The 27,041-nt window shown below is 40.9% G+C and overlaps 1 protein-coding gene across 1 annotated transcript in view; it reads right to left on the reverse strand.

The window, feature by feature from the left end:
- The window catches only part of fmn2a (formin 2a), a 40,544-nt gene that overhangs the window by 1,954 nt on the left and 11,549 nt on the right, over nucleotides 1-27,041 (reverse strand). Inside the window, exons 5-16 of the mRNA XM_046070277.1 lie at nucleotides 25,966-26,825; nucleotides 25,303-25,444; nucleotides 21,238-21,325; nucleotides 17,564-17,625; nucleotides 13,406-13,497; nucleotides 13,193-13,322; nucleotides 12,949-13,095; nucleotides 11,351-11,410; nucleotides 10,586-10,706; nucleotides 8,313-8,405; nucleotides 3,188-3,239; nucleotides 2,153-2,302 (exon numbers count right to left, since the gene is read on the reverse strand). Coding sequence (XP_045926233.1) covers nucleotides 2,153-2,302; nucleotides 3,188-3,239; nucleotides 8,313-8,405; nucleotides 10,586-10,706; nucleotides 11,351-11,410; nucleotides 12,949-13,095; nucleotides 13,193-13,322; nucleotides 13,406-13,497; nucleotides 17,564-17,625; nucleotides 21,238-21,325; nucleotides 25,303-25,444; nucleotides 25,966-26,825 — 1,997 coding nt within the window. The remainder of the gene's footprint in view (nucleotides 1-2,152; nucleotides 2,303-3,187; nucleotides 3,240-8,312; nucleotides 8,406-10,585; nucleotides 10,707-11,350; nucleotides 11,411-12,948; nucleotides 13,096-13,192; nucleotides 13,323-13,405; nucleotides 13,498-17,563; nucleotides 17,626-21,237; nucleotides 21,326-25,302; nucleotides 25,445-25,965; nucleotides 26,826-27,041) is intronic.

The following is a 27,041-nucleotide window of genomic DNA, read 5'->3' on the forward strand; positions in this document are numbered from 1 at the left end:
CAGAGAGCATCATGAAGAACAAGGAACACACCAGGCAGGTCCGAGATACTGTTGTGGAGAAGTTTAAAGCCGGATTTGGATACAAAAAGATTTCCCAAGCTTTAAACATCCCAAGGAGCACTGTGCAAGCGATAATATTGAAATGGAAGGAGTATCAGACCACTGCAAATCTACAAAGACCCGGCCGTCCCTCTAAATTTTCAGCTCATACAAGGAGAAGACTGATCAGAGATGCAGCCAAGAGGCCCATGATCACTCTGGATGAACTGCAGAGATCTACAGCTGAGATGGGAGACTCTGTCCATAGGACAACAATCAGTCGTATACTGCACAAATCTGGCCTTTATGGAAGAGTGGCAAGAAGAAAGCCATTTCTTAAAGATATCCATAAAAAGTCTCGTTTAAAGTTTGCCACAAGCCACCTGGGAGACACACCAAACATGTGGAAGAAGGTGCTCTGGTCAGATGAAACCAAAATCGAACTTTTAGGCAACAATGCAAAACGTTATGTTTGGCAACACAGTAAGTTGTAAAAGCAACACAGCTCATCACCCTGAACACACCATCCCCACTGTCAAACATGGTGGTGGCAGCATCATGGTTTGGGCCTGCTTTTCTTCAGCAGGGACAGGGAAGATGGTTAAAATTGATGGGAAGATGGATGGAGCCAAATACAGGACCATTCTGGAAGAAAACCTGATGAGTCTGCAAAAGACCTGAGACTGGGACGGAGATTTGTCTTCCAACAAGACAATGATCCAAAACATAAAGCAAAATCTACACTGGAATGGTTCACAAATAAACATATCCAGGTTGTTAGAATGGCCAAGTCAAAGTCCAGACCTGAATCCAATCGAGAATCTGTGGAAAGAACTGAAAACTGCTGTTCACAAACGCTCTCCATCCAACCTCACTGAGCTCGAGCTGTTTTGCAAGGAGGAATGGGCAAAAATTTCAGTCTCTCGATGTGCAAAACGTACCCCAAGCGACTTACAGCTGTAATCGCAGCAAAAGGTGGCGCTACAAAGTATTAACTTAAGGGGGCTGAATAATTTTGCACGCCCAATTTTTCAGTTTTTTATTTGTTAAAAAAGTTTGAAATATCCTATAAATTTCGTTCCACTTCATAATTGTGTCCCACTTGTTGTTGATTCTTCACAAAAAATTACAGTTTTATATCTTTATGTTTGAAGCCTGAAATGTGGCAAAAGGTCGAAAAGTTCAAGGGGGCCGAATACTTTCGCAAGGCACTGTAAATTTCACTATTTCACCATAAAATAGAAAGACAATACAAAAATTCCAGCTTGGACTGTCAAAACTATGGTCATGTATTATTTGGACACAACAATCTCTGTTTGTCAAAACGCCAGTCTTCCCATTTGAAATGACTCACTCTAGTTTACTACTGCATGGAGAGTGCCAGCAGTGTCGCTACTCATTTGTGGATTAAAAAAGACAAATGATCATTGAGGGAGTACAACAATTTATGCCAACAGCTTATACAGCTCATTACTTTATGTGCCATGTTTGCAGGTGAGGATTAATACCTATAGTTTCACTGCAGTCTAAATAGAAAACCAGCAGAGAGAGAACTGGGATGATTGCCTATGGCAAAGGGCAAAGAGTTGATGCTTTCAGTTTTGTTTTTATTCTTTCCTACTGAACAAGCAACCCTTGTAACATTTTGCTTCTCTTACAAATACATGTAACAATTCCATCTTTATTGGCATAATGGACCAATTTGCTTTTGCAATATCTTTATATTCATCAAACCACTGGAAGCTAACTGGATGCTGCATGTGTTCTTTTCATTACTGGGGTGAAGGCAAAGATCTGGGTCATTTAACCTCTTTTCCCTTCATGAATTTGAATGAATCTGATAGGATCTTCAGTGAACACGAGATGTACTGCAAGTTATTAATGGTTTGGGAACTTACGCTTGGAGGAAATTCTAAATGTAGGAACATTGGTGCATCTCTGATGACATTTCAAATGGTCAGAGAGTGGAGGACCCTTCCCAAAGACGGGGGAAAATGAATGAAAAGACTCCATAGGATTTGATTTTAGGACAATAGGTTCCGAAGAAGGTGTCTGTATCAAGTATAAAGTTGCATTCTGCAACAGGAGAACTTGTCTTCCATCATATTCTCACCGTTCCTTTAACATCAGGTTATTCTGCTTCTTCCACTGGTCTTTGAAATCAGTGGAAAACTCGTGCCAAATGGAGAAGAAAGTATTGAGAGAAACCTCTTTCTCTCCTCCTTTGGGTTTAACTGAGAAGGACACGCTCAACTCCAAGAAGCTGAGGACAGAGAACAAAAACATTACTTCAAGACCAAACTGTTACAACATGAGATTACAGAAACCTACACCGAATATTGTGAAACCTGGCCATGCTAAGCAAATATGCAAAATATTAAAGTTAATCTTGGAATAATGTGGTTTTTAGGGGAGTAGAGTAACATAAAAACTCCAAACCAATGATGACTGTGCATTTCAGAGAAGAACTGAGTACATGAAATGGACTTATTACTGCTAAAGGAGCATTAGTCATTAATTTTTTTCTGACGGATTAACTTCCACTAAATAAAACACTCATATACATTGTTTAAAGTTGGCACTCCTCTCCCTGGTGTATATAAGCCTCTGTGTTAGGAGACAACCACAGATGTAGCAAAAGCAAAGCGTGAAAATGGTAGGGGATGACACATGTTAAAGTGTTAAATGTGGTGGCCATTTGCAGTGGATCAATACAGTGGACAGGTTGGGGTCTCTTTGTTTGGAGTGTGCTATAGGAACACATTCCTAGCCAGCAGTAACAGAAGCCTGGAGCCAAGGCTGTCTACTCTCGCTCCGCTTAGATAAACAACATAGACACTGCACAGGGGGCCTCCTGTCTTCTGAAGGCCTGGCATGATGGCCCTGCACCTTTCATGTAACTGAAGGAATCAGAAGCCCTAACTACTGACAAAAGAGCAAGATAATATTTCGCCAGGACAGTGAGAATATATCACTTAAATCTGTATTGGATTGCATTGCATTATTCTCAAATTCAGAACAGTGATCATGGTTTTGACACTTCAGAAAAGACCAAATGTAAACCCATGAAAGGGAACATAAATACATGCATTTATCTTCCAGGTGAAGAAGCTGTAGGAACATGCATAAAGATAAAGAAAGCTCTTACATCTTCTGAGTGTCTCCCAGCTGCTTCTCTTGTGTTTCCAGTTCAGTTTTTGCTATGAAGCAAAGCATAAGTAAATACAGGATTAGATTAGGATTAGGACAAAAACAGGATTTTCTGTTACGTACAAAATACATCTTTCACCTACAATGCAACTTGTATAAAAGGAGGATTCCACATGTCACCATTGCTTAAATCAACAGTCATCTTCAAGGTCAGTGCTGTGCCACCAGGTAATTATGTGTTGGATTGTCCGCTGTTGCACAACTGACAAATGAGTACTGCAGATTGCAGGACAAGTGCTTCTTTGTGCAGGGTTACATCGAAAAGAGACAGATGACTCTGTGTGTGTGTGTGTGTGTGTGTGTGTGTGTGTGTTTTTGTGAGGTGTGAGAGTAAAAGAGAGACAGCGAGAGGGTAAGAAAATGGAGTTGGACACCATGGAACACATTAGGAGAAATTTCCAGCAGGCCACAACATTTATCTTGGTGGGCCATCAGGATCATTTTGACTGCATTATAAATTATGATATATGAGAACAGCAGTGAAATGTGACAGCCTCAGTCAGGAAAATGTTTTGGGTTACTACTTATCAAATTTTTGATCCATGGCTTTTTCAAATATGAGAGAACAGTAATGGAGTCAATCAAGCTGTATTGTTTTGCTGGTCTATATCTTCACTTTGCTGCTGTATGTATGTCAAAAGGTTAGACATTAAAGTCTCTTAGATAGCTTCTTTGTCCCCTCAAGGTCAATTATCTAAACTGCAGCTGACGTAAACTGTCAAATGATCAGAAATGACCTAGCCTCATCCAAGACAGAAACAACAGTAGATGGGACAGAGAATCTTTCCTGGCACCAATCTGTATTCTGCTCTCATCCCAGGAATATCTGGTTGCTACATGTAATCGAAGCTAGAACAACCTGTTGATACCAGCACTATGCTTTATCATTTCTCAGTGATAAATCTCTGTGACTGCTTGCTATAGGCCTCCATTGTTGCTACTTCTAGAAACAATGAATATCAATTCAAAGAGATAAACTCTGACACTCTTAGATACATTTTCCCTAACACTGAGCCATTCAGTATCACTTCAATATGATTAATTGTGTTCTTATCTACTTATAGTGTAGTGATATGATGATATTGTGGTATCGTGGGGAAGGATGGCTGATAAACATTGCATCTACAACAAAATAGACAAAAAAAATGTCAATGAAAAAATTATATTTTAAAAAAGGTGTCAGTTCTTTGATCACATTATGGAGTTCAACATAATAAAGATTAACATGTATATTAAATTTAACCACATGGTGTATGTTTCACGTTCACTTTAACCATATTGGCCTACATGATGTGACATCCCAAGTAGCAGAATTGTAGTTGGTAGAAAAGGGACGGAGAGTTTGACATCAGTCTTACTAATCTTCATGTCCATCAGAAACAGATTATCACATGGCCAGTGCTCTCTCACTAGCCACAGCGACTCCATCAAAGGCCTGCATGCATGAGAATTTGTGAAGCAAGCGGGGAAAATCGGGCTAGACCAAACAGCCGAGCTCCAACAAGTCCGCTCCCACTGTTATTCTGTGGTTAGTTTCATGGTCAGAAAATAAACAAAAGCGGTTTAAACTGTGGAGCCAGAAACAGTTTAACCCCAGGCATTTTAGAAATTACAGAAATAACAAAAATAAGACATTTGGCTGTTGTTCTTTTTTCACTGCCGCAGTGGAGGAACCCCAAGAATCCCGTCTGGAGCCTTCAGAGTCACATGTCCATGTTACGGTGCTTACATTCTGCTCTCAAAGGAAAAACCTCGTCATTTGCATCAAAGAGAGAGCTCCCATATTTCTCTCAAATACAGAGAGAGAGGGGTAAAGAGAGGGGAGAGGTGGAAATGGTAGAGATGCTTTCATCTGTAGACTTCCTTCAAAATGGACAGTGAGCATTACAGCGGAAAAACATATGCTATATATTATACTCATATCTGAATACAAAAGCAGTTGGAAGAGAAGTCTGTGAACCGGGTCCTTCAGAAAGATTGGTCACAGTCAACTGAATGTAGCCAGGGTCAAAGCCAATGCTACGTGAAGAATGACATTTATCTTGTTACGTTAAAACGAGCATAACAAACTAAGTCTTATACCTTTGAAGTGGACCACAATATCCCAATATTGTTGTACTGTACACTCACCTAAAGGATTATTAGGAACACCATACTAATACTGTATTTGACCCCCTTTCGCCTTCAGAACTGCCTTAATTCTACATGGCATTGATTCAGCAAGGTGCTGAAAGCATTCTTTAGAAATGTTGGCCCATATTGATAGGATAGCATCTTGCAGTTGATCACCACCACCACCAGCCTGCACAGTGGTAACAAGGCATGATGGATCCATGTTCTCATTCTGTTTACGCCATATTCTGACTCTACCATCTGAATGTCTCAACAGAAATCGAGACTCATCAGACCAGGCAACATTTTTCCAGTCTTCAACTGTCCAATTTTGGTGAGTTCTTGCAAATTGTAGCCTCTTTTTCCTATTTGTAGTGGAGATGAGTGGTACCCGGTGGGGTCTTCTGCTGTTGTAGCCCATCCGCCTCAAGGTTGTGCGTGTTGTGGCTTCACAAATGCTTTGCTGCATACCTCGGTTGTAACGAGTGGTTATTTCAGTCAAAGTTGCTCTTCTATCAGCTTGAATCAGTCAGCCCATTCTCCTCTGACCTCTAGCATCAACAAGGCATTTTCGCCCACAGGACTGCAGCATACTGGATGTTTTTCCCTTTTGACACCATTCTTTGTAAACCCTAGAAATGGTTGTGCGTGAAAATCCCAGTAACTGAGAAGATTGTGAAATACTCTACCCGGCCCGTCTGGCACCAACAACCATGCCACGCTCAAAATTGCTTAAATCACCTTTCTTTCCCATTCTGAAATTCAGTTTGGGGTTCAGGAGATTGTCTTGACCAGGACCACACCCCTAAATGCATTGAAGCAACTGCCATGTGATTGGTTGATTAGATAATTGCATTAATGAGAAATTGAACAGGTGTTCCTAATAATCCTTTAGGTGAGTGTAGGTGTCAGATTGAGAGAAAAGCTTGACATTTTCTCGTGGATTTTGCCGTAACAATATCTACAGTCGAACAAAAATATAGTAGTAAGTGTTAGCCTCTGTTAGATGATATTTTTCTGTTTTTAGCTTGCTCTCATGACGTCTACAGGAGATTTTTAGCCATGATAGCGGCATGGCACTAGGGATGGCAACGTAGGTTTGCCAGTCCACCCCTTTGGTCCAGAGTGAAATCTCTTGGCAACTACTGGATGGACTGTTACGGAATTTGGTACGTACATTCAAGGTGCCCAGAGGAAAAACTCAACTATTTTGCTGACCCCCTGATTGTCCATCTAGCATCTCCAGCAGGTCAAGGTTTTCATTTATCTAGTGAAATATCATGTGCTTGATGGATTGGCACAAAACCTTTCCTCTTGCGCTATGAGATTGCAGTTTGTAGTTTCATCTGACTTTTCATCTAGCGCCACCATTACCATGCTAACACACTAAACTAAGCTGGTGAACATGGTAAATAGTATACCTGCTAAACATCAGCATGTTGGCATTGTCATCCATTAGCATTCAGCTCACAGCACAGCTGTGTGTACAGCCTCAAGGAGCATGGCTGTAAACTCTTAGTCTTGTTGGAATGAAAGGGCAATTGAGGAGGAAATGCTCATTTGCATTCAAGTTATCGTCATCATCTTAACAGCCTTCTTGGTAAACACGTCTCTGTGAAGGTTTTGAATTCCTAATATAATAATTAGGAAAGAATCAGTGATAGAAAGACACAGGAAAGCAAAGGGGTACTTGTAATCTCTCGGTCATTCATCTGACAGAAAAAATACAGAACTTTGTTATTAGAATGGAACAGCAGACTCAGTGGAAAAATAAAGGACGTCAGGAACTAAAGAAAAAAACAGGAAAAGGGATAAATATGACAAACATAATACCATGACGTCAAAAGTACTAAGCAAAAGGGATACGGTGCAGAACAAGTCAGTTTTATTCCAGTCTCTCAGGCATCCAGTTCTGTTCAGTCAATTTAACAGGTAGCTTGACAGGTTCACCTTTGGCCAACCTGAATCTACCTTTATGGCAGAGCAAGATGTACTTTATAAGGCAGAGATCAAGATAAAAGACCCAGCTACCAAGTGCAACAATAATCCGTCAAAGCAGATAGGCATCCTTGAAACAATAGCTGTGAGTTATTCAATACACGCAGGAATAAACAGACATCCCTATGGAAACGACATTGAGTGAACCCTCGTGTGTGTATATCACCCAGAAAACAGCATGAAACAGATTTGGAAATGTGTCTGCCAACAAAGAAGACTTAAATCATTCTGATTGATGAGCTGCTACACATACTCTTACACCACAGAAGCATTTTCAGCTTTGATATACCAAGGGTATACCAGTACAGAATACTTTTTGAATCAGGAGGGATAAATTATTTGGCCCTTTAAGTTTTAACTCCTTGTCTAATGGTAAACACAGATGAACAAAACATATGTTTAAATAGACTGACCATCACCTGCTTTATCATATTTGAGGCTTTTTCGGATTGTTAACAAATGACATGAAAAGACCAGAACTAACATGCAATGCATTGTACCAACTACAAATACTCCACTGTCCTGTCTGTGGTGCTCAGCCCCAAGCCAATTTATTCCTGCTAAACATATGAATATTTTAAAAAGTGTTAAAGGAACAAGAGTTAATGGTGTATTTGAGTTTTTTATGGCAGCAGAACCGTGTATACTGGACTCAAAATAGGCTACAGTTTCCATGTTCAGGTTAATGAAGGAACATTTCACCCAAAGCAAAAGGTGTGCCCACTGATGCATTCTCAATAGTTTTTGGACAACAATGGAGGATATAGCACAGAACAATAACATATCAGACTCTGGCTACACAGACACTTGTTAGTAGGATCAGTTCATTGTTGGTTTTCATGGGATTTGTTGACAAGAAGAAAAATACAGCATATCACTGGACTCATGCTTTAATGAGACTGGTAACAGTCTAATCAATCATCAGTTTCAATTGATTTGGAAAACAGGCTCACCTTGGCTAAGAAATCCTTCCATCTTGTCCTTAAAGGGTTGCAGGTTCTCTTCAGAGGACAGCTTGCAAACTTTCTCCGTCTCAACTGAGCATGCTGAAACAACAAGAGATGACCATGATGAGACGGGGAGAAGTCTTTCAGAGCAATAATATCTTATGCAGCACTTCTGTTGTCATTACAAACGTTGCAGTGCACTTTACCCTGGTTGAGATTGCTTTGGTAAATCTCTACTGAATTTCTGCTGAATAAGTGTTGGCAAAGACATAATGACCCCTCGTAATGACTAATAAGGCACCCCCACAGAAACCAGGAAGGCCTGTGCTCTGATCCTGGGAGAAACTTATCATCACACTCTATCTGCAACCATAACGGTTACACAAACTCAACTCAAGGCCTTAGTGGTGGAGAGGCCACGAGACACTTAGGGGAACAGGGAGGTCGGGACTGGGAAAGTGGTAATTCATAGACCATATGGTGCCTCGACTAAAAAAGGTACATAGTGAGCTCTCTCCCCTGTGTTGCTTGCTGATGTCCATCGGGCCAGCCAAAGCCATTTCTGCGCCGCCTACCTTTCGGAACCCCCCTCTGGGAACTGTCATCGAAGCCCAGGTCTGTTAGAGCACTCATCTGCCTCTGCTAGGTAATGAAGAGGTCTGCAGGTAAAGCATGTGATGATGTATTTATGTACGGCTAGCATGTGCCACTGCCACTGGGGTCGAAGCAGACGCTAGTCCATTTCCCCAGTGAGCAACTCCATCTTTATGAATTGCAAATAATGAACAGCCTAAAGAATCATTATGGCAGAGGAAAAACAATATTTGGCAACACGGATCAGGCACCTGATTGGTTTAGCAGCAAAGATACATAAAACATGATAGAGAACAGACCAGCTTTGGGGAATTGTTGATTGAGCTGCAAGCACACAAACTGCGTATTGTACAAAAATACACTGTCGTTTTTTACCACCTGTAGGGCCTTCAGTCCTTTGGAAAGTGTTCTGAGTGTTAAGGGACTTGAGACAGAGTAATGAAAGAGAATATTTCCCAACTGGCTCTTTTCACTCAACCAATCAGTTCAGCATCTCAAGAATAATCCCATTTCCACCCTTTTTTCTGAGGTCTCGATGTGCAATAGCATAAACACAATCCTGGCACAGCGTTTTTTATAAGCCTCTTTTATATGGTTACTGATTTTATACAATGTATGTGTTTTCTATATGTTTAATACAACAATGCAATATACTAAACTCCCTAATACTCTCATCATGTGAGTTTTGACTGACATCAAAACCCAATAAATCGTCAGTTCAATGGGAATTCTGAAGCCCAATTTGTTGGCTTTGTTTTCCCCTCTAAAGTTATATAATAGATTAATCATGTGTATCGGTTCCGGAACTGATTGAACAACTGACGAATTAATAAAATTAAAGAATTAAAGAGTCAGTCAGCGATTTTAGCCAATTTCTATCAAATTAGTCCATCCATTAATCATATTTAGGACCCCAAGGGGAAATACATGTGCAGGAGTATTCTGAAATTCTCTACAAAACAGGCTCAATGTGTTGAAGGTTTGCGGCCTGCAGGGTGAGCCATCTTAGATCAAAGGAGAGCTTCTTTCAGTTCAGTGAATAACTGATGAACCTTTGGTAGTGTATGCTAGTAGTGAAAGTTCCCTGACCTTGCCCTCTGTATATTTTGATCTCTATTTCATGAGGACAGCAAAGGCACACCAGGTCCAACAGGGGTCTACAGCTGACAAGTCACATCTGCTTCTGGTTAGCTCGTCTGTATGACAAACAGATGTTATCTCTCTGTTGACCCGCATCTACGAGGCACACTCAAACATAGTTGGTCAGGTTTGGAAAATAATTTCCAATTGTGCTAGTAGATTGTGCATGGATAAATACATAAATTATTGCAACATAAATTTCCATATGATGGTATTTTAAACATGATATGACACCAACTAAAATAATTTGCTGGATATTGCATGGTTTACTAGCTGGTAAGCTTGTTGTAAAAATGCAGTTTAGAGATTTTGGATATGCTCACAAGGGTAATATCTCTTACATTTAGCTGACGCTTTTATCCAAAGCGACTTACAATTGCTACTCATGTCAGAGGTCGCACGCCTCTGGAGCAACAATGGGTTAAGTGTCTTGCTCAGGGACACAGTGGGAATCGAACCTGGATCTCCCACACCAAAGGCAAGCATCTTATCTATGCGCCATCACCACTCAATATTATGGAACATGGGTTGATGACCATCCATACCATTGAGGTCTTTCCTCAGCTTGCGCAGATCTCTTTGAAAGTCCTCAAACTTCATCTGGGAGGCCTGGAACAGGTCCTGGGGCTCGGGCAGAGGGTAGACACAAGTCTCTTTGCCAGCATCCTTGTAAATCACAACACACATTCATGGACAAAAAAACCCAAAAAAAACACACACACCAATGTCAAAGTCAATTTTCTTCAAATGGGAGAGGGCCTCTACTGTACACAAGATTTAAATAAATGTCTTCAGAGACCTGCATGTACAGTCCAAACATCCCAGAGAAGCTATAGCTGAAACTACAGCAGATAATGACCATTAAGCTTGGTGCAGAAAGAGCACAGCAATTCTCTCTATCAGAGTTACTACAGGGCCATTATGAGTGCTAGAGCCATGTCATGCAGGTTGATTTTGGCATGCAGCACTCTACTGAGTTCATCTCATCTGGAGAACCTAATTATTTACACTAGCGCTCCTTTGGATGCTGTGCCAATGAACAGACTGCAGGTTTGAATGAACCCAGACCAAAGCAGAGCAAGAGCGGGAGATGAAGAGTGAAAGACAGAAAGAGAATTAAAAGAGAGCCAGAGGAGGAGAGAGATTTGTTTCTGTCCTAAATGAGGAAAGAGAAAATAAATAATTTGATAAAGGATAAGCCATGGTATCCTCTGGCAAGAAAGGAGATGAAAAGAGAGCTCTGGAAGGATTTCTAAGCAAATCAGACTAAAACAGAAAAGTGATTCAAATAAACAGGAACCAAAACATACCTCATCAAAGTGCTTTAGATAGTAAGCAACAATGTAGGACAAAAGACTCTGGGAGTTATCCTGAAAGAAAGAAAAAAATCCAAATAAATAAACCAAATTCCCTTTATTTATTAATTTAATCATTTTGAAGCAGGACGTTTTAATTTGGGCAAGACAAACAAGTATAGAGACAGCAGTCATAAAAGCTGGGGATAAATCATGACATTGTAAGAGCAATACAACAAAACACAACTGTGCTGGGCTGACTGTCATAACTCAGAGTTGGTGGAAAGTTTGATGTTCTTTGTGGATACCTTTGTCGGTCCACCACCACAAAAACACAAACCACTCTGTCCTTATATGGCAGTGCCAAGGGCACACTGAGCCCGTTGTGATACTGAATAAGAACAGTAAACAGAATGGCCTCTCCTCTAAATCTGCACAGCTATGGTCCTCATGTTTTTCTGCAATGAAGGTCCCTTTCAACTTGTGGACTCTCAGTTCTGGACTCAACCATAGGTGGACAAGTCCAGATCAACATTTAGAGTGACCATTTTCCCCACACCACTTACACTGGTCAAAATTATACACGCAACACTTTGTTTTTGCCCCCATTCATCATGAGCTGAACTCAAAGATCTAAGACCTTTTCTATGTACACAAAAGGCCTATTTCTTTCAAATATTGTTCACAAAACCGTCAAAATTTGTGTCAGTGAGCACTTCTCCTTTGCCGAGATAATCCCTCCACCTCACAGTTGTGGCATATCAAGATGATGATCAGACAGCATGGGTATTGCACAGGTGTGCCTTAGTCTGGCCACAATAAAAGGCCACTCGAAAATGTGCAGTTCCATCACAATGCCACAGACATTGCAAGTTTTGAGGGAGCGTGCAATTGGCATGCTGACTGCAGGAATGTCCACCAGAGCTGTTGCCTGTGAAATTGAATGTTCATTTCTCTACCATCTCTACAGTCTCCAAAGGTGTTTCAGAGAATTTGGCAGTACATACAACCGGCCTCACAACGCAGACCACGTGTAACCACACCAGCCCAGGACCTCCACATCCAGCATCTTCACCTCCAAGATTGTCTGAGACCAGCCACCCGGACAGCTGTTGCAACAATCGGTTTGCATAACCAAAGAATTTCTGCACAAACTGTCAGGAACCGTCTCAGGGAAGCTCATCTGCATGCTCGTTGTCCTCCTCGGGGTCTTGACCTGACTGCAACTTCGCACAACCACTGAGGTGGATGGATTATCTTGGCAAAGGCGAAGTGCCCACTATCACAAATATTTGAGAGAAATAGTCCTTTTGTGTACATAGAGAAAGTCTTAGATCTTTGAGTTCTGCTCTTGATTAATGGGGCCAAAAACAAAAATGTTGTGCTTATAATTTTGTTCAGTGTATTTTCTAGTACAACATGAATTACAGAAAAAGGTGTTTTTTTGGGTGCACATAAGTTACATAGGTTTGGCTCCTTTATTTACTTATTTTATACAAATATATACATACATGCCCAGTCCTCTGTTTGCTTGTGAATAACACCTAATTAAGCTGCTGCACTCTCTTGTAGAGTGAGTGATGTTTGGTTTTACTCCTGTAAAACGAACTCACACTGCTCTTAACGTCCTTCAGTTTGGGCAGAATGTCCAAGGTGAAGCCATCAGCCTGCCCTCGAGACCGATTACCTCCGTTCATGAAGTTGCCAAAAGCCAGCACCAGGCCAAGCACCTGCAATACAAACTCACCATTCTGGAGAGTCTGGTGCACGCGCACACAGACAAATGAGATGAAGAAATGAAGGTGAAATTGAATGACAGAAAAAAAAAATGATATGAAAAGAAGGCCAGTCTCTCACCTTGCATACTCTCTGAAGGATTTCGATTTTGCGGAGGATTGAGGTGATACATTCATGGAAAGTTGACTGAAACAGGATGCAGAACACTCGTTCAGAGAAGTTGGGGATTTGAGATAACTGGAATAGAAACCTGATGAAGGCACAAAATCAGTCACCATAATACACAGCTCTCATTTAATAGGTTTGGTTCAAGAAGGTAGGTTTGGCTCTTACTGTTCAGGCTTGTCCAGTGGCTTGGCATCCTCCTTGTCTTTGGCTGATTTTATATGCTTTTTAATGCCATCAAGCTCATCAGCTTGAGCTCTCTGTCAAATGAAAATGCAGATTAAGTTAAAATGCATTTTTGATTGCACTTGCATATAGGTGAATGCAATCGAAAGGTACTTAGAGTACAGCATATCATGAAAATTTTGAAATTTATGTATGAATAATGTCATGATTAAAGCCTCAGTTTAGGATTTGATTTGAGTAAAAAAAAAAATAACTAAGTGTAATACTAGCTGATCAAAACAGTATACGCATAGTTTGATCAGGGAAAATAGAGCCCTTGATCGAGCTTTTCTGTGCTGCTCGTACGTGAATTTACAGAGGTGTCGTTAGGGCACATTCATTTTTACATTCTTTTATACTTGTATGGATTGGGGGGTACAATGTATGTGTCCACTACATAGCATTGTCAAGTTTAGCAAACCACAGTGTGAATTAAATGTAAAAGAAGGAACCCCCCCCCCCCGGTGACAAACCACTATGTCCATGAAACAAACATGAAAGAATTTGGATTTATCATTGTAAATGGATGGGACAATGATAAGATGGGCAACAACATGAATTTTAATTCATTAATTTCCTTAGCTTCTGCCTGAAGATCACATGTGGGAGTACCATGCTGAAATGTATGCCCAAACACAAAAAGTAGAGACAGCTTCCAATTGGATGCTGGATCGACCAGTCAGCTTGCTTGACGCACATGTGTGCATTGAGATTTGGTAGGTGTGCACATCAGCTCCTCTGCGAGCCTCTGCAACAGTTACCCAAAACACCTATCCATCATTCCAGCTTTACAAAACTGCGATATGATCAATAGCACCAGAATACTTACTCAACGGACCTTGAGGTGATGGTGTTTTGTCAGTTGCAATTTTCAAGGTAAAGAATAAACCTTGAACCTGAACTTTCGTGCCAACATGGACAAGAAGTCCTTAAGTGCTAAAAAAAAAAAATGGAAATTTGAACATCTACAATTCCATGACAAGTGGCAAACTCAACCTGCTGATGAAAATCATGCAATGTGATCAAAAGCCCCAGAGCAGCTACTAAATGGAACTTGAGGTGTGTTTGAACTGTGTGAACTATATGCCAGTCTATACAGTATAAGAGGTGCCTTTAGCCTGACTACATTCCTGACTATTATCTTGCTGTCAGGCCCTGGACCACAGTTTTATACAAGGTGGTATTAAAAAAAGCAGGCCAGAAATGCTCCTTCATTTCACAAGAGGCAAAGACAATAGATGTTAATCTGTCTGACGCAGATGGGCAAAACAATAAAACCATCCCCAGGAAGAGAATGTAAACTCTCTCTCAGTCCCTCTAGAGCCCATAGACCCCCAAAGAGTCTCAACAGTCTGGTCTCTCCCTCTGTTTCTCTCCATCTTTCTCTCTGGTTTTTGGCCTTGGCATGGATCCTTGGAAAACATCAAACACCAGCATCAAACACACTGAGGGCCCGATTAGTATTCTAGACACCGCTGCCTTCTGTCGACGAGGGCAAGATCTCCTTCGCCTTCTCTCGAGATGTTTTCAAGTGTAAATATATTTAATACAAAGCAGATCCTTTTCAAAGGGCAGCAGTGGAGCCCAGCAGTGTTTGGTGTAATTGGGGACAAGTAGGCATTAGCGTGTGATCTTTGAATTGCTAGGGCATGTTGCAGTGGTTGTTAGCATGAGAAATACAGTCCCATGTGGAATATCAAATGCAAAGGAAAGTAGGATGATATTTGTGATGCCAGAAGTCTAGCGGTAGCCAAGTGGTATTCATTAGCCAGGTTTCTAGTACAGGGCTAAACAGAGCCAGCCAGGGCTTAATCACTATTTATGTCACTCAGTTTTATAATGGAACAACATTTATGAGATTATTTGTACACCGAGCTGCCAAAGAATAGTGTCCAAATGACAAATTGCATCATGTAATAAACATGTAAAATATGTTTAGACATCACAAGGCCTTGTTGGGGGAAAAAAAATAGTGTAAGGTGATTATTTGTAGTGTAAAAGCTCATAGAAGGGACTATGGCTCTGACTGACCTCCATGACATTTAGCTACTGTCAGCTAAAAGGAGTCTGAACTTCAGACAATCGCGCTGGGCCCAGATTATGCGTTGTGATATTAGAGGGGAGGGAGCAGTGTCCCACTATCACTGTGACCCCTTTAATGGCAATGGCTTATTGTTCAAAAGGACAGGAGTTGCTATAATCTGCAGCTCATAGACAAAGTGACTCTGTCCCTGTCTCTGTGTGTTTTTATGTGTGTGTTTTGGTCTCTGTGTGCATGCAGTACAGAATGTGCACATTTGTGTTGGTCAACATGTTTGTTTGTGGGCATGTTTGTGTGTGAGAGAGAAAGAGAGTGAGCGAGAGCAGTGTGTGATCTCCTTCCTAGCACAGTGAGTGAGGGTGTAACCATTAGAAGCCCCTCACATTCCTCAAGACAGGCTGACTGCACTGCCAACTGTGGTTTAGGGGGCTGGAGACCCACAGACAGGATGGAGTCTCGCAATACAAAAGAGAAACAATTTGGCTCCTCGACTCAATAACATAGCCTTAGGCCATAAGGGGGAGAAGGAGAGTGAGAGGGAGAGAGCGAGAGGGCTTGAAGTCTTGGGGTGAGTGGCGAGGTTAGAAGACTTTTGATCCTCAGTTATGACACATTAGTTCATAACTACAGCTTGTCTCAAGGCTCAGTCTCATTCCCATGATCAACATTATTAATATGCCTCTGGCGGCCAAAGGTCCAGGCCTCTCCTGTGTAGTTGTGCCAAAAAGCAATTCACAGGAATTTCACAGAATCTTAAAACTGTGTTATAGTTGAAATGTGGAAAACATGCCCGTTTTCATGTTCTATTTTTTACTGATCTGACTTCGAACAGGTTCTGAACCATTTTCCTATCAGTGAATATTGATGAATATATATTTATTGTACACAAGAAGTCCTTCATAGCCAAAATGGAGACATATTGGAAAATAGCGATGACAGCTCCGAAATTCCTTTTATGCTAATATTATACAATACAATGTGGTCATTTTACTCAGCAAAGCTCAGTGTTGTCGCTCTCTTTTTTCTTAGAAACCACACTAGCACAAGGGGAGCCGTGTGACACAAACGCAGCAGTTTCTAAACGGTCGTTTCCTTTGCACAGGGGCATTATAAAAGTAGAGTCAATCAGATCCAGCGTGAAGAAAACATGTTTACTACGTAAAAGCGTTGGTCCCCTTCCACGCCAGCAGACAGACCTACACAAGACTGACTCAGTCGCCAAACAGCACACATACCAGTACGGTTTGTGGCTCGTCTGTTTGTTTTAGTATCTAATGCACACTTCCTTTAGTTCACCCTTTCAAGTGGAACATGGAATAAGACCTCCACATAGAGAACATATGTTTACAGTGACGTGACTGACACTGCATTATATTTATTTAAAAAAGTTGTGGGGTTTTCCTCCCACCTTCCCTGTATACAAGCTTTTGAGCAGCTATCAGCTTTTCATAATTCAGCTTTTGCTAATCTTTGAAAGGTTTCTTTTGATAGATAGAAATTGGTGTTTCGTGGTTTACCCCAAGTTTGACTGCCAAATACACTGATGAATGATTTTCTTTTTGCCATATTGTTGATATCATGGCTTGTTGAGTCTTCTTAGGTTTCATTCTATAATAAAATGATTGCCTGTTATTCATATATGGCATGAAATGTGTAACCATAAATCATTCCATTTGTCACAAGCAAACTGTTCCAAAATAATACGTTTACTGCAAACCACAGAGGATAAGAAATAAAAAGACTAAGGTTTTCCCAGACCGAACGCTGCAAGATCTGCCTGAGCTGTCAGTAGTGTTACTTTGTATAATTATACTGGGTTTGTTGCTCAACATTGTGTATTTATAAGATTCTGCATTGGCAGGAAAGTGCAGAAGTGTATTTCAGTTTGGGATATTGTCTTTTCACTGGGCTATTGACCTTTCTGAAACCGCTGTCCACATGAGTATTGATAATCCTCCCTTCAAAGTTAAACATTTTCAAAGTTAAGAAATGTTTATTGCACTTGTAATAAATACATGGCTCCAATTCCAAGTAGCACTACAGAATGTTGTTATACTCACATTTTCATAAAGGGCTTGCAGAGTCTCCAGATCAACGACAGTGTTCTCCATATTTAGGACGGCTGTAAAATGGAAGGAGAGGATGACATGGTTAATGTGAACGTTAACACTAAAGCATGTCATGACATTTCTCTGCTACCTTTGAGGAACACCATTAACAAGTCAGAAATCAAACCAGCACAAACAGGCCTCCACTTTTATAATCTCTAGAAAAACATCTTTCTTTGGCTGATACAACCACAGACAGACAGTTTGTTTTGTTTTGCTGGAGCTAAAGGTGGCATGAAAAAAGGGCAAAATTCTCCCTGCACAGCCCACATAAAGTGTCACGTGCCTTACGTTGTAAGTTACATAGATCACCTCATCACACTAGCATAGAAGGGGCCACAAACTAAAACATAAATATGGAGGTCTTAGAAATCTGTCAAAAGGTACAAAGATCTGTGTTTGAACTCCAGTGTTTGAATTCCTGGTGTCGCCTTTTTGTCTCGGCGCAAGGACCTGGCGCCCGTGAGCATTAATCCTTTGAAAGTAAATGTTTAAAGACAAACAGAGCCCCGGGGTCTGCAGCATTGAGGCTGAGGTGTTGCTGTATGCACAATCACCCAGTGAAGCACTCGACACCTATATATGTATTTCACTGTGCTGTGGGTGTCCAAATGACTCACATTGTTTTGATCTGCTGATTTGCTGTTGAGGTAAAGGGGAAAAGCTAGTGCCAGAAGGGATAAAAGGGACTTGGGGTAAAGGACTCAATGTAGAATGTTCACTTCATTTTATGCTTGGACATTGAATATGGACTTCTCATGAGTTTGTGTTGGTGAAAAGCTTAACAAAAATAAAGCTCATCATGAGAAAAACTAAATTAGTACACGCATTTGGAAAAAAAGCCTCAGGGGAATGTTGTACTGATCCAGTCAGTTCTGTCTCCAGCATTGATTTTGCTTTATTTCTCTTTATGTAATCCTGTAGCCTTTTCAATCTCTTCACTCTTGTGCCATAGGGAAAATCCACTCCTCATTTCCAAGTTTCCTTCTTCTCTCTAACCTCTTCACACTCTCTCCTCTTCCAAAGCCACTACAGAAATAACTTCCTTCTCTCTGACTCTCCCCTTTTCCGTTTCTCACACTCTTCCTCTTGTAACCATTTGGTTTTCATAACTATCTGAACCAGAGTCTGGCAGGCTGGTTTGATTGGAGACAGGTTTTAAAAGAGAAAAAAAACGTATCATTGCTCTGACACAGACCTCTTATGACCAAAAGCCATGCTCATCTGCCTGGGTCTACCCCGACTACCGCATTCAACCCCAGCATGGCGCTGGCAACCACCACCTAATACTGTGACTGGCGCTCCAGAGCCTCACAGGAAGCAGACACCGCATGGAAGTGTCCTATGAAACATGCAGAGTGTCGGCCAAGTCTGACAACAAACAACAACAGCTGTGAGGAAAAGAAAAATGTGTTGACTTCTCACTGAGCAATGGAGCCGTCATAAAACATACAAGATCTAAATCAATGATTCAGATGTTGTTTTTCTTCAAGTCAGTGATATCCAAGTTGCTAGTCATTGTCTTCATCATGGAATCAAGAGGAAATAAAACAATGATTCACTAAACTGAAAGGGACAATTACAAAGTTTTGACAAATGAATTGTCCTCTTTTATAAACAAATTGTCCTTCAATTCTTTAATCCTCTTAAACCTCTAATGACACAAGGGAAAATGAGATCATTTCAGGAATGGAAAAACAATAGCATTGCCAAAGTATATTCTTTTGGTTTGGTTATTTATGTGAAATAGTGAGCATTTCAAGGCTATAATTATTCACACCTAATAATCATTCAATTAAAATGCATGACTAAGTAAATAAATTATTCTTGGGTTATTTTGTTTGTGCCAGGCAGTAGGCACCTCACTGTTTTTGGGGAACAACAAGCACATATGATTGAGAAGTACTTTAACAAACCACTATCTTCTCTCTGATCTTACTCTCCGTGAGATACTGAAGTTTCCAATCAGCGCTAATTATGCACTATGGCAAAACTGTCCTAACATAAGAGATGAATAACAGTGCTGATGACAGTGGCCCTCACTTGCCCTCCCACTCTGACCAGAGATGGATGCACCAAAGACTAACAGAAGAGTGAAAATTCAGTGCACAAGTTGCTTTGAAGATACTGCGGACAAAACAGCCCCACAGATTGACTGTTTGTTGCTACAAATGAACAATATGCGCCAGCCATGGTTTTGGTGGTACACATTTATTTTAATATAACCTATCCAACCGCCATGCGAGATAAAGATCTGAAGCTGTAATAAAGGCTCCACTGTAGGAGGACTGAATAGGATGGGGAGATGAGGAAGAGTGTTTAGACACATGGATGAGCGAAGACTGGAGAGCAATCAGAGAGTAACTAAAACAGGAAAACGGTCTGTTCCCATCAATATCTACTGAATGACTTCACTTTAACAAAGCCGTTTAGACAAGATGGTGACAACTCATCAGAGAAACACAGAGAGCCGCAGAGAAACATGATGTGGAGAGATTATGCAAAATGAGAGCAAAGAAAAACAGACAGCAGGAGAGTAACAAAGGAAAAACATTTCAGATGCCTTGCAACATTATGACTTGTGATAAAGCTAACTAATAGTAGGAGGTTTAAGCTTTGGCAATTCTACACACACCTGGGGATTTTATAATAAGGAGGAGGAATCCACCCTTGTGGTGCTCTAAAGATGGCTTGTTTGCCAAAACACATTAGCATAAATAAAATTAGATATTTTGTGTAATTTTTCTTTTTCTTTAATGTGTGTGTTTGTCCTAGTTCATAAGTTGGTGTCACTTTAGCAGAGCACCAAATTCACTTGAAGGAAGTGTATCTGTCTTGCAGTCCACAGCCTTGCTAGCTGTGAGGCTGTGTTTAGACACTGTTGTGTTTAGAGCTAAATGGTAACATAACCACAATTTTAACATGCTGATATTAAGCAGGTGTAATGTTTACCATGATCACCATCTTAGTTTAGAGTATTAGCATGTTAACATTTTCTAATTAGTACTAAACAGCTGAGGCTGATCTGAAGTTTTGTAGGAATTTGGTCATAAACCAAAGTATTGGATAAATAAAATGTTTTACTGATGGCAGTGCTAGATTTAGCGTTAAGGGATTACCAAGTTATTGCTAACCATCCTGAGGCAGATATGAATGTCTGTACCAAAATATAGGACAATTCACTACATCTCACTCAAAACCACAAATGTCAACCTCCTCGTGTTGCTAGAGGAAAAGTCAGGGGATGACCAAAGACTGCAGGATTCATGGGCACCATGGATATCCATTCCATGGATTCAGTCTGAACCTGTTCTTGAGTTAAGCTATGTAAATACAACTGAGGTGTACATTTGTATACAATGCAGGTAAACTCAATGTCAGAACAGTATTATGCTGTGTATGTTTTGGAAAATGTTGGAAAATAAGAAATGAATCGCTATCTATTACTATTTACCATTTTCCCACATTGACCATTACAGTGGTGCCTTCAATACTACCTGCATATTGTAGTAACATGCTGGCCATTAACGACTACACATCCTATTCTTTCCACAATTGTGTTTATTTTACTTCAATCTTCTCAAAGAGCTATAAGAACAGCAGATTGACCAGGTGATCACACTTACCATTCTGGATGTCCTTCATATCAAGATGAATGCTGGACATCAGAATACCCACAGCCTGTGAACGCTTGTTGCTCAAAAGCTTCACCACCTAAGAGTTTGAGAGACAAAGAAAGATGTGAGCAGTAGGGTTATACAAGGCCAAAGAGAACAGGGATGTTAATACTCCAAATAACATGACAAGTGCACGCACGCATGCAACACATTTCAACAAAAGACTGGAACATCACTCTCCTTCTCATTTTCTTCCCATACTCCACACATCCATCATCTTTCAGTAAACAACTTTAAGCCAACAAGAGGCATATTTGCTACGTGGACTGATCACATGAATTCAAGTCCTGCTGATTAAACATAAAGATAATCTCTGTGGTCAAAACTATTGTATTCCTAGATCAAAACTACTCCAAAAACTGTAATATTAACAAATGTTAGCTGAATAATAATAGCTTCCACTTGTCATACAGCCAGGAGTTCAATATCAAGCCTGTGTTGTTATTATGCATGAAAAAATGCATCCAAGGGGGCCATTATGAACCACAGCTCACCTGAGTAAGCAGAAGTGTGTGCCGGGTAGCAAAGTGGTGAAGGGAAAGGACAGGAAACCTGCAGCCTACTGTGATCCAGACAGAACTTTTCCATCTAAACCAGATCACAAGGACCACAGACCTCTCAAAACACACAGGATGTTATATCACCAAGCCCCAACTGTCTCAGTTTTCCCAGTTTGACCACAGCTTTCGGGGACAGGCTGTTCGAGATATGATGCCGAATGGCTTCCACAATGAACCTGTGATAGCAATTGTAGAGTAGCTGCTTAAAGGCAGAGAAAAACTAAGTCATAAGTCATGTTTTCTCAGGTGAACTGACACTCCAAAATGTACAAACAAGTTTAACTTACATAAAGTAGTAGTTTACTACCTAGCAGAGCTGCATGATATTACAGAGGATTAGTTTACCATTTTTTGAATAAATCTACAATGAACATTCTCTTGCGGGGTATCAGGAGTATTTTTTGTAATGAAACACAGCTGGATCCATGAACAACTATAGTCATTGAAATTATTCTCGTGATGAATATTTTCAGGACAACAAAACATCCCCGAAAATTTTATCTTTTACAGTGTCTTTCAACAATCTTATGAGACCCATGTGTCTGAGTTTTTGTTTAAAGAAATCCTTTGTCACTTTAATTATATGTTATCATATGTAATTATATGTCATCATTTATCATAAATCACATGGGAGGAACCAATCCCTGATGTACAACTTGTCCTCTCAAAAGAAGCAGAAAAACACAATATCACACAATAACACAATAGTAGAAGTACTTCAATATCTTGGCTTTGGACTTCAGACAAAACAAGGACATATTTTCTAACAATTGATCGATTCATTCAGAAAGTAGTCCTCAGATCAATAAAATATACATAATCATTAGTTGCAGCCTACCAGTCATTCATATTCTCTCTTGACCCGCTTATAAGAAATCGTCATTCATGTAGGAGGAAAACTAATCCTTGAAGAGACATGATCTGCATATTCGCATTAATTTAATTAGAAGTGAAAAACTTTGCATCTCAAAAATCAAGGACTGTTAAAAATACTGCTGGATTGACCCACAGTGCCAATAAACAAAAGCTTCAATCTCAAACAGATGCATGTTACATAATATAGCAGCATTTACAACTACACTCCCATATGAAAAGGATAGCAGCACACACTGCAAGACAGCTCCTCTTTTAAACCTCTCTACAGATAGACAGCAGGTTGTTACTGGGTGTGAGTGGTAGTATTTCTTCACATCTGATACTGATATCAGCAGAGGCCTTTAAAACTGCCCGAGTGCTGACGTCAAAGCTGCTCTCTAGTGGTCGCTCTAGACGATGCTTGTCCCTTCTCATCAGCAAAACAGTTGAACTCACAACACACAGGGGGATGGGAATAGCTGCAAGTAGTATGAGATGGGATGGATCGTTTTGGGGTCTGGGGCCGGCCCTCATGAGCTGGAAATGTCATGGGTTGGCTCCAATTTGAGGTCAGTCACAGTTCTACTGTACGTACTGCATGTATTTATTTTTCTGTTGTTGAATATCTTCAACTCCATTGTTGCGTTGGCGAACATCCGCAGCAGTATCATGCAGTGATGACCAAGGGAATTCAACCCACACCCACCTCAATTTGTCTCTTGTCTCTCACAATTTAGCAATACAACCGCAACACGAGCTGCTTCATGATGTGGTAGCAGACTTATCCAGAGTTCCATCAATCAGACCATCACATCAAGGAAAGTCTCTTTAAATAGGGAAGAAGACACTGATTCTGGTTGTTCCCCATCTCCCTGCCTTGTGTCATCTCCTATATCTAGACTCGCAGGTGTTGTGCTGCTCTCTGCAGAAGTGACTTCCCTCTGTTGTGTTTCTCAATTGTTGAAGAAACCTAACATAATCTGACAGCTCCTGGAGAGTCAACATGCTTGATGACGGCTATTTTTGAAGTGTGTTTGAAAAGCAATTCCTGTATGAAAGTGTGATTTTCTTGTGAAGTGCAAACTCACTTAGCTTATCTGCCTTTTCCCATCGCTATTGACTTTTGTGCTCTATTGGATCAAAGCTGCAAGGTGAGTTTTTTTCTCTCCTTTCCTATACATAACTTTGCTACCGCTGTGACCATGTCACTTCCTGGTACGTGCATATTCCTCATAAAAACAGAGAACCCATGAACAGATTAAAACGGAATACACAGAGGCTGGGGATGTCCAGGTCTCAGATATACAATTTGTGATACATTTCTTTGGGACAAACTGAGTGGTGTAAAGTAACTTTTAAATACTTTTACTCAAGCACTGTACTCAAGGATACTTTTGAGGTACTTAAGTATTTCCATTTTCTGTTACTGTATTCTTTTATTCAACTGTTTGTCAAGAAAATATTGTATGTTTCAATCCACTACATTTATTTATACATTTACTACTAGTACTACTAGATACTTTGGAGATCCAGATTTTACATAAAATTCCCTAGCTTATAAAATACCATAAAATGATTGAAGATTAAAAAGGATCCACAGTTGTGCCCCAATAGCAGAAAATATTAAAGCTTGAGGCTAAAGAAATGTCCCGGTGGACAGTAAATTGTGATGAAAGGTCGATCAACTGTCCAACACCTGGAGTGGACCATGTGTCAAGGGTAAATGCAGCATTGTAAATTTTGAAATAGCTAATGTGGCTTCAGAAAACACTCAATTAGATCTAAATAATATTATTATTATTATTATTATTATTATTATTATTATTATTATTATTATTATGTTAAGGTAGAGTAGTTCAACTATTATTCATAAGTCAAACTTTCATTCAGCTGGAAACTTTTTTGGAGAAGGTTTTATATTTTATATTTCTTGATTCTACTTGATTCTACTGGGTCTAAATTAGACGGATAAAACGATTTTCCCTGGTGCAACATTATTTGTGATTTAGACACATAATATGGGCAAATAGTACATTAACATAAAAATCGTGACTAGAGCAACTTTAAATCGTAGATCAAATGTTTGACTTGCAGATTGATGGAGTGACAAAGGGCATTGGGGAGGCAAACAGTCTGGCTATTAAACTAAGTCATACAGAAAGCACAATGGGAGGAACCACATCACGAAATACAGCTCCCAGGCTTCTCCCCCTTTTCCTTCTCTCCTCTCTCTTGCTCTCTCTGAACAGTCATTACCGTTGTGAGGTTTCCTCACCGCACGCGAGACATTGGCTCGGTGCCAATGGATGGTCATGGGGGAGTCGGGTGGGAGCCAGAGCTCACACCACATAATAACTGTCTGGCTGTAGCAGTTCTTCCTGTCACTCAGAAAGCGGAGAAATGGAAAGGAACGGGCCTTCAGAGGAGTGAGAGTGAAGATGGGAAAAGCGCTGAAGAGTGCCATAAATAGTGATCCAGGGGGATATGTGCACACACAAATATACATGCATTTGCATTCGTAAACAAATTTGATGTTGTATACTGTATATAGAGGCAAACAGAAATTAACGCACACATACTACCATATAACATACTTTACCTGCTTGGCCTTGGACTTGCTGATTGTGTCTGAAATTGGTTTTTTCTTCTCCTTCACGGCACCTTTAGAGAATAGTTCCACAAATTCTTTGAAGTCCACAGTTGGTTCCTCAATTTTCTCCCACACCAGCGAGTCAGTGGGTCTAAAGACAGGAGAAAAGAGGAATTATTTACAGTGCAAGTAGGCGAGCTTGTATCTACCACTTATTGTCTACCAAATTCATGTTGTTATTTCACCACAAATAGCCATTTTTACACTTCTCAAGTGTCTTCTGCTGTTTTATGTGTATGCATTTGTCATCTTTTGCAGAGTAAAAATCCAAAAGTACACTTATCAGATCCATCAGCCAGCAAATTTAGAATTCAGTATCATGTTCCTCACTTGCAAGTAAATCAAGTAGTCTATTTGTAGACATTTGTTCAACTACAATTTTCCAAGCCTTATTAAGGAAAGAAAACCTGGTTCAAGTCAAATCACTGCTGACCACAATGCCTGGACTGCATCACTTTTATTTTCCACAAGGTTAGCATCTCTATTGCCGTCGCAGCACGCGGTTGATCTTTATCTTAAGTGGACAAGCTTCCTCTCAATTCTCTACTGTTCAGAGAATACCTTTGCACAAATGATCCATATCTATCTTCACTTTATACAGCATATCCTTACTTTTTAGCATGCAGCTGTATGCGTGTCCAGTAGAGTGGTTTCATTGGCTTGGGGGGCTCTATAACAGCCTTGGCAGGGGGAGCTTCCTGGGCCATCATGGAGGGCATGGAGCCTGGTGGTGGTGGAGGCCCAAAGCCTGGGGGTGGGGGTGGAGGAGGGGGGCCCATTCCAGGGGGAGGCGGTGGTGGAGGAGGGCCCATACCTGGCACTGGAGGAGGAGGGGGTGGATGTCCAAAACCAGGTAGGGGAGGAGGTGGTGGAGGTCCAAAACCTGGTGGTGGAGGAGGAGGTGGGGGAGGCGGTGGTGGAGGAGGAGGTGGGGGAGGCGGTGGTGGACAAGGTCGAAGCCCAGGCAAGGATGGGGGAGGTGGTGGGGGAGAAGAAGGAGCGATGCCCCCTGGTAAAGGTGGTGATAGTGGAGGCGGGGGCATACCTCCAGAGATTGTAGGGGGAGGGACGGGCAGGGGGGCTGGACGGACGCTGCCCTGTCGCCTCTGCTGGCATGTGCAGACAAAGCTCTCTGTAGATTTGGGGATGGAGGATGACACAGAGGAAGACGTGCTGCCTGATCCTCCATTGAAAGGCACGTCAAATTTAAAACCCTCCTCCACTGGCGAGGTCTGGACAGACACCTCCTGGCTCATCTTTCCCAATCTTCCTCCTCTTATCTGTGAGGCCTTGTGGTGGGCAGTTCCCAGAGCTCCCATAATATCCAAGCTTCCCTTTGCCAAGGAAGACTGCTGGCCCTGCAACACAGCAATCTTAATCCGCAGGTCATCGATGGTCCTCTCCAACTGAGGGATGAGACAGCTTTCATCCTCTGAGGATGACTGACCTGACTTCAACCTGCTGGAATCTGTCTGTCAGCAAACAAATAAAAAAAAAAAAAAGATTTTAACTTAACATGCAACTACATTAGGGTTCATATATGCAGACAATAAAAACCCATGAGTTTATGCGTTGTGCTTTCCTTACATGAAACCTTCTCTAAAAACAGTCAGACAAGCCAATTTACTCTGTTGAAATGCAGAAAAAAAGTTTTACTGTTAAATCTTGAAGACATTATCATTCAATAA

This window comes from Micropterus dolomieu, linkage group LG15 (assembly GCF_021292245.1).
Source record: "Micropterus dolomieu isolate WLL.071019.BEF.003 ecotype Adirondacks linkage group LG15, ASM2129224v1, whole genome shotgun sequence".
NCBI classification, from domain to species: domain Eukaryota; kingdom Metazoa; phylum Chordata; class Actinopteri; order Centrarchiformes; family Centrarchidae; genus Micropterus; species Micropterus dolomieu.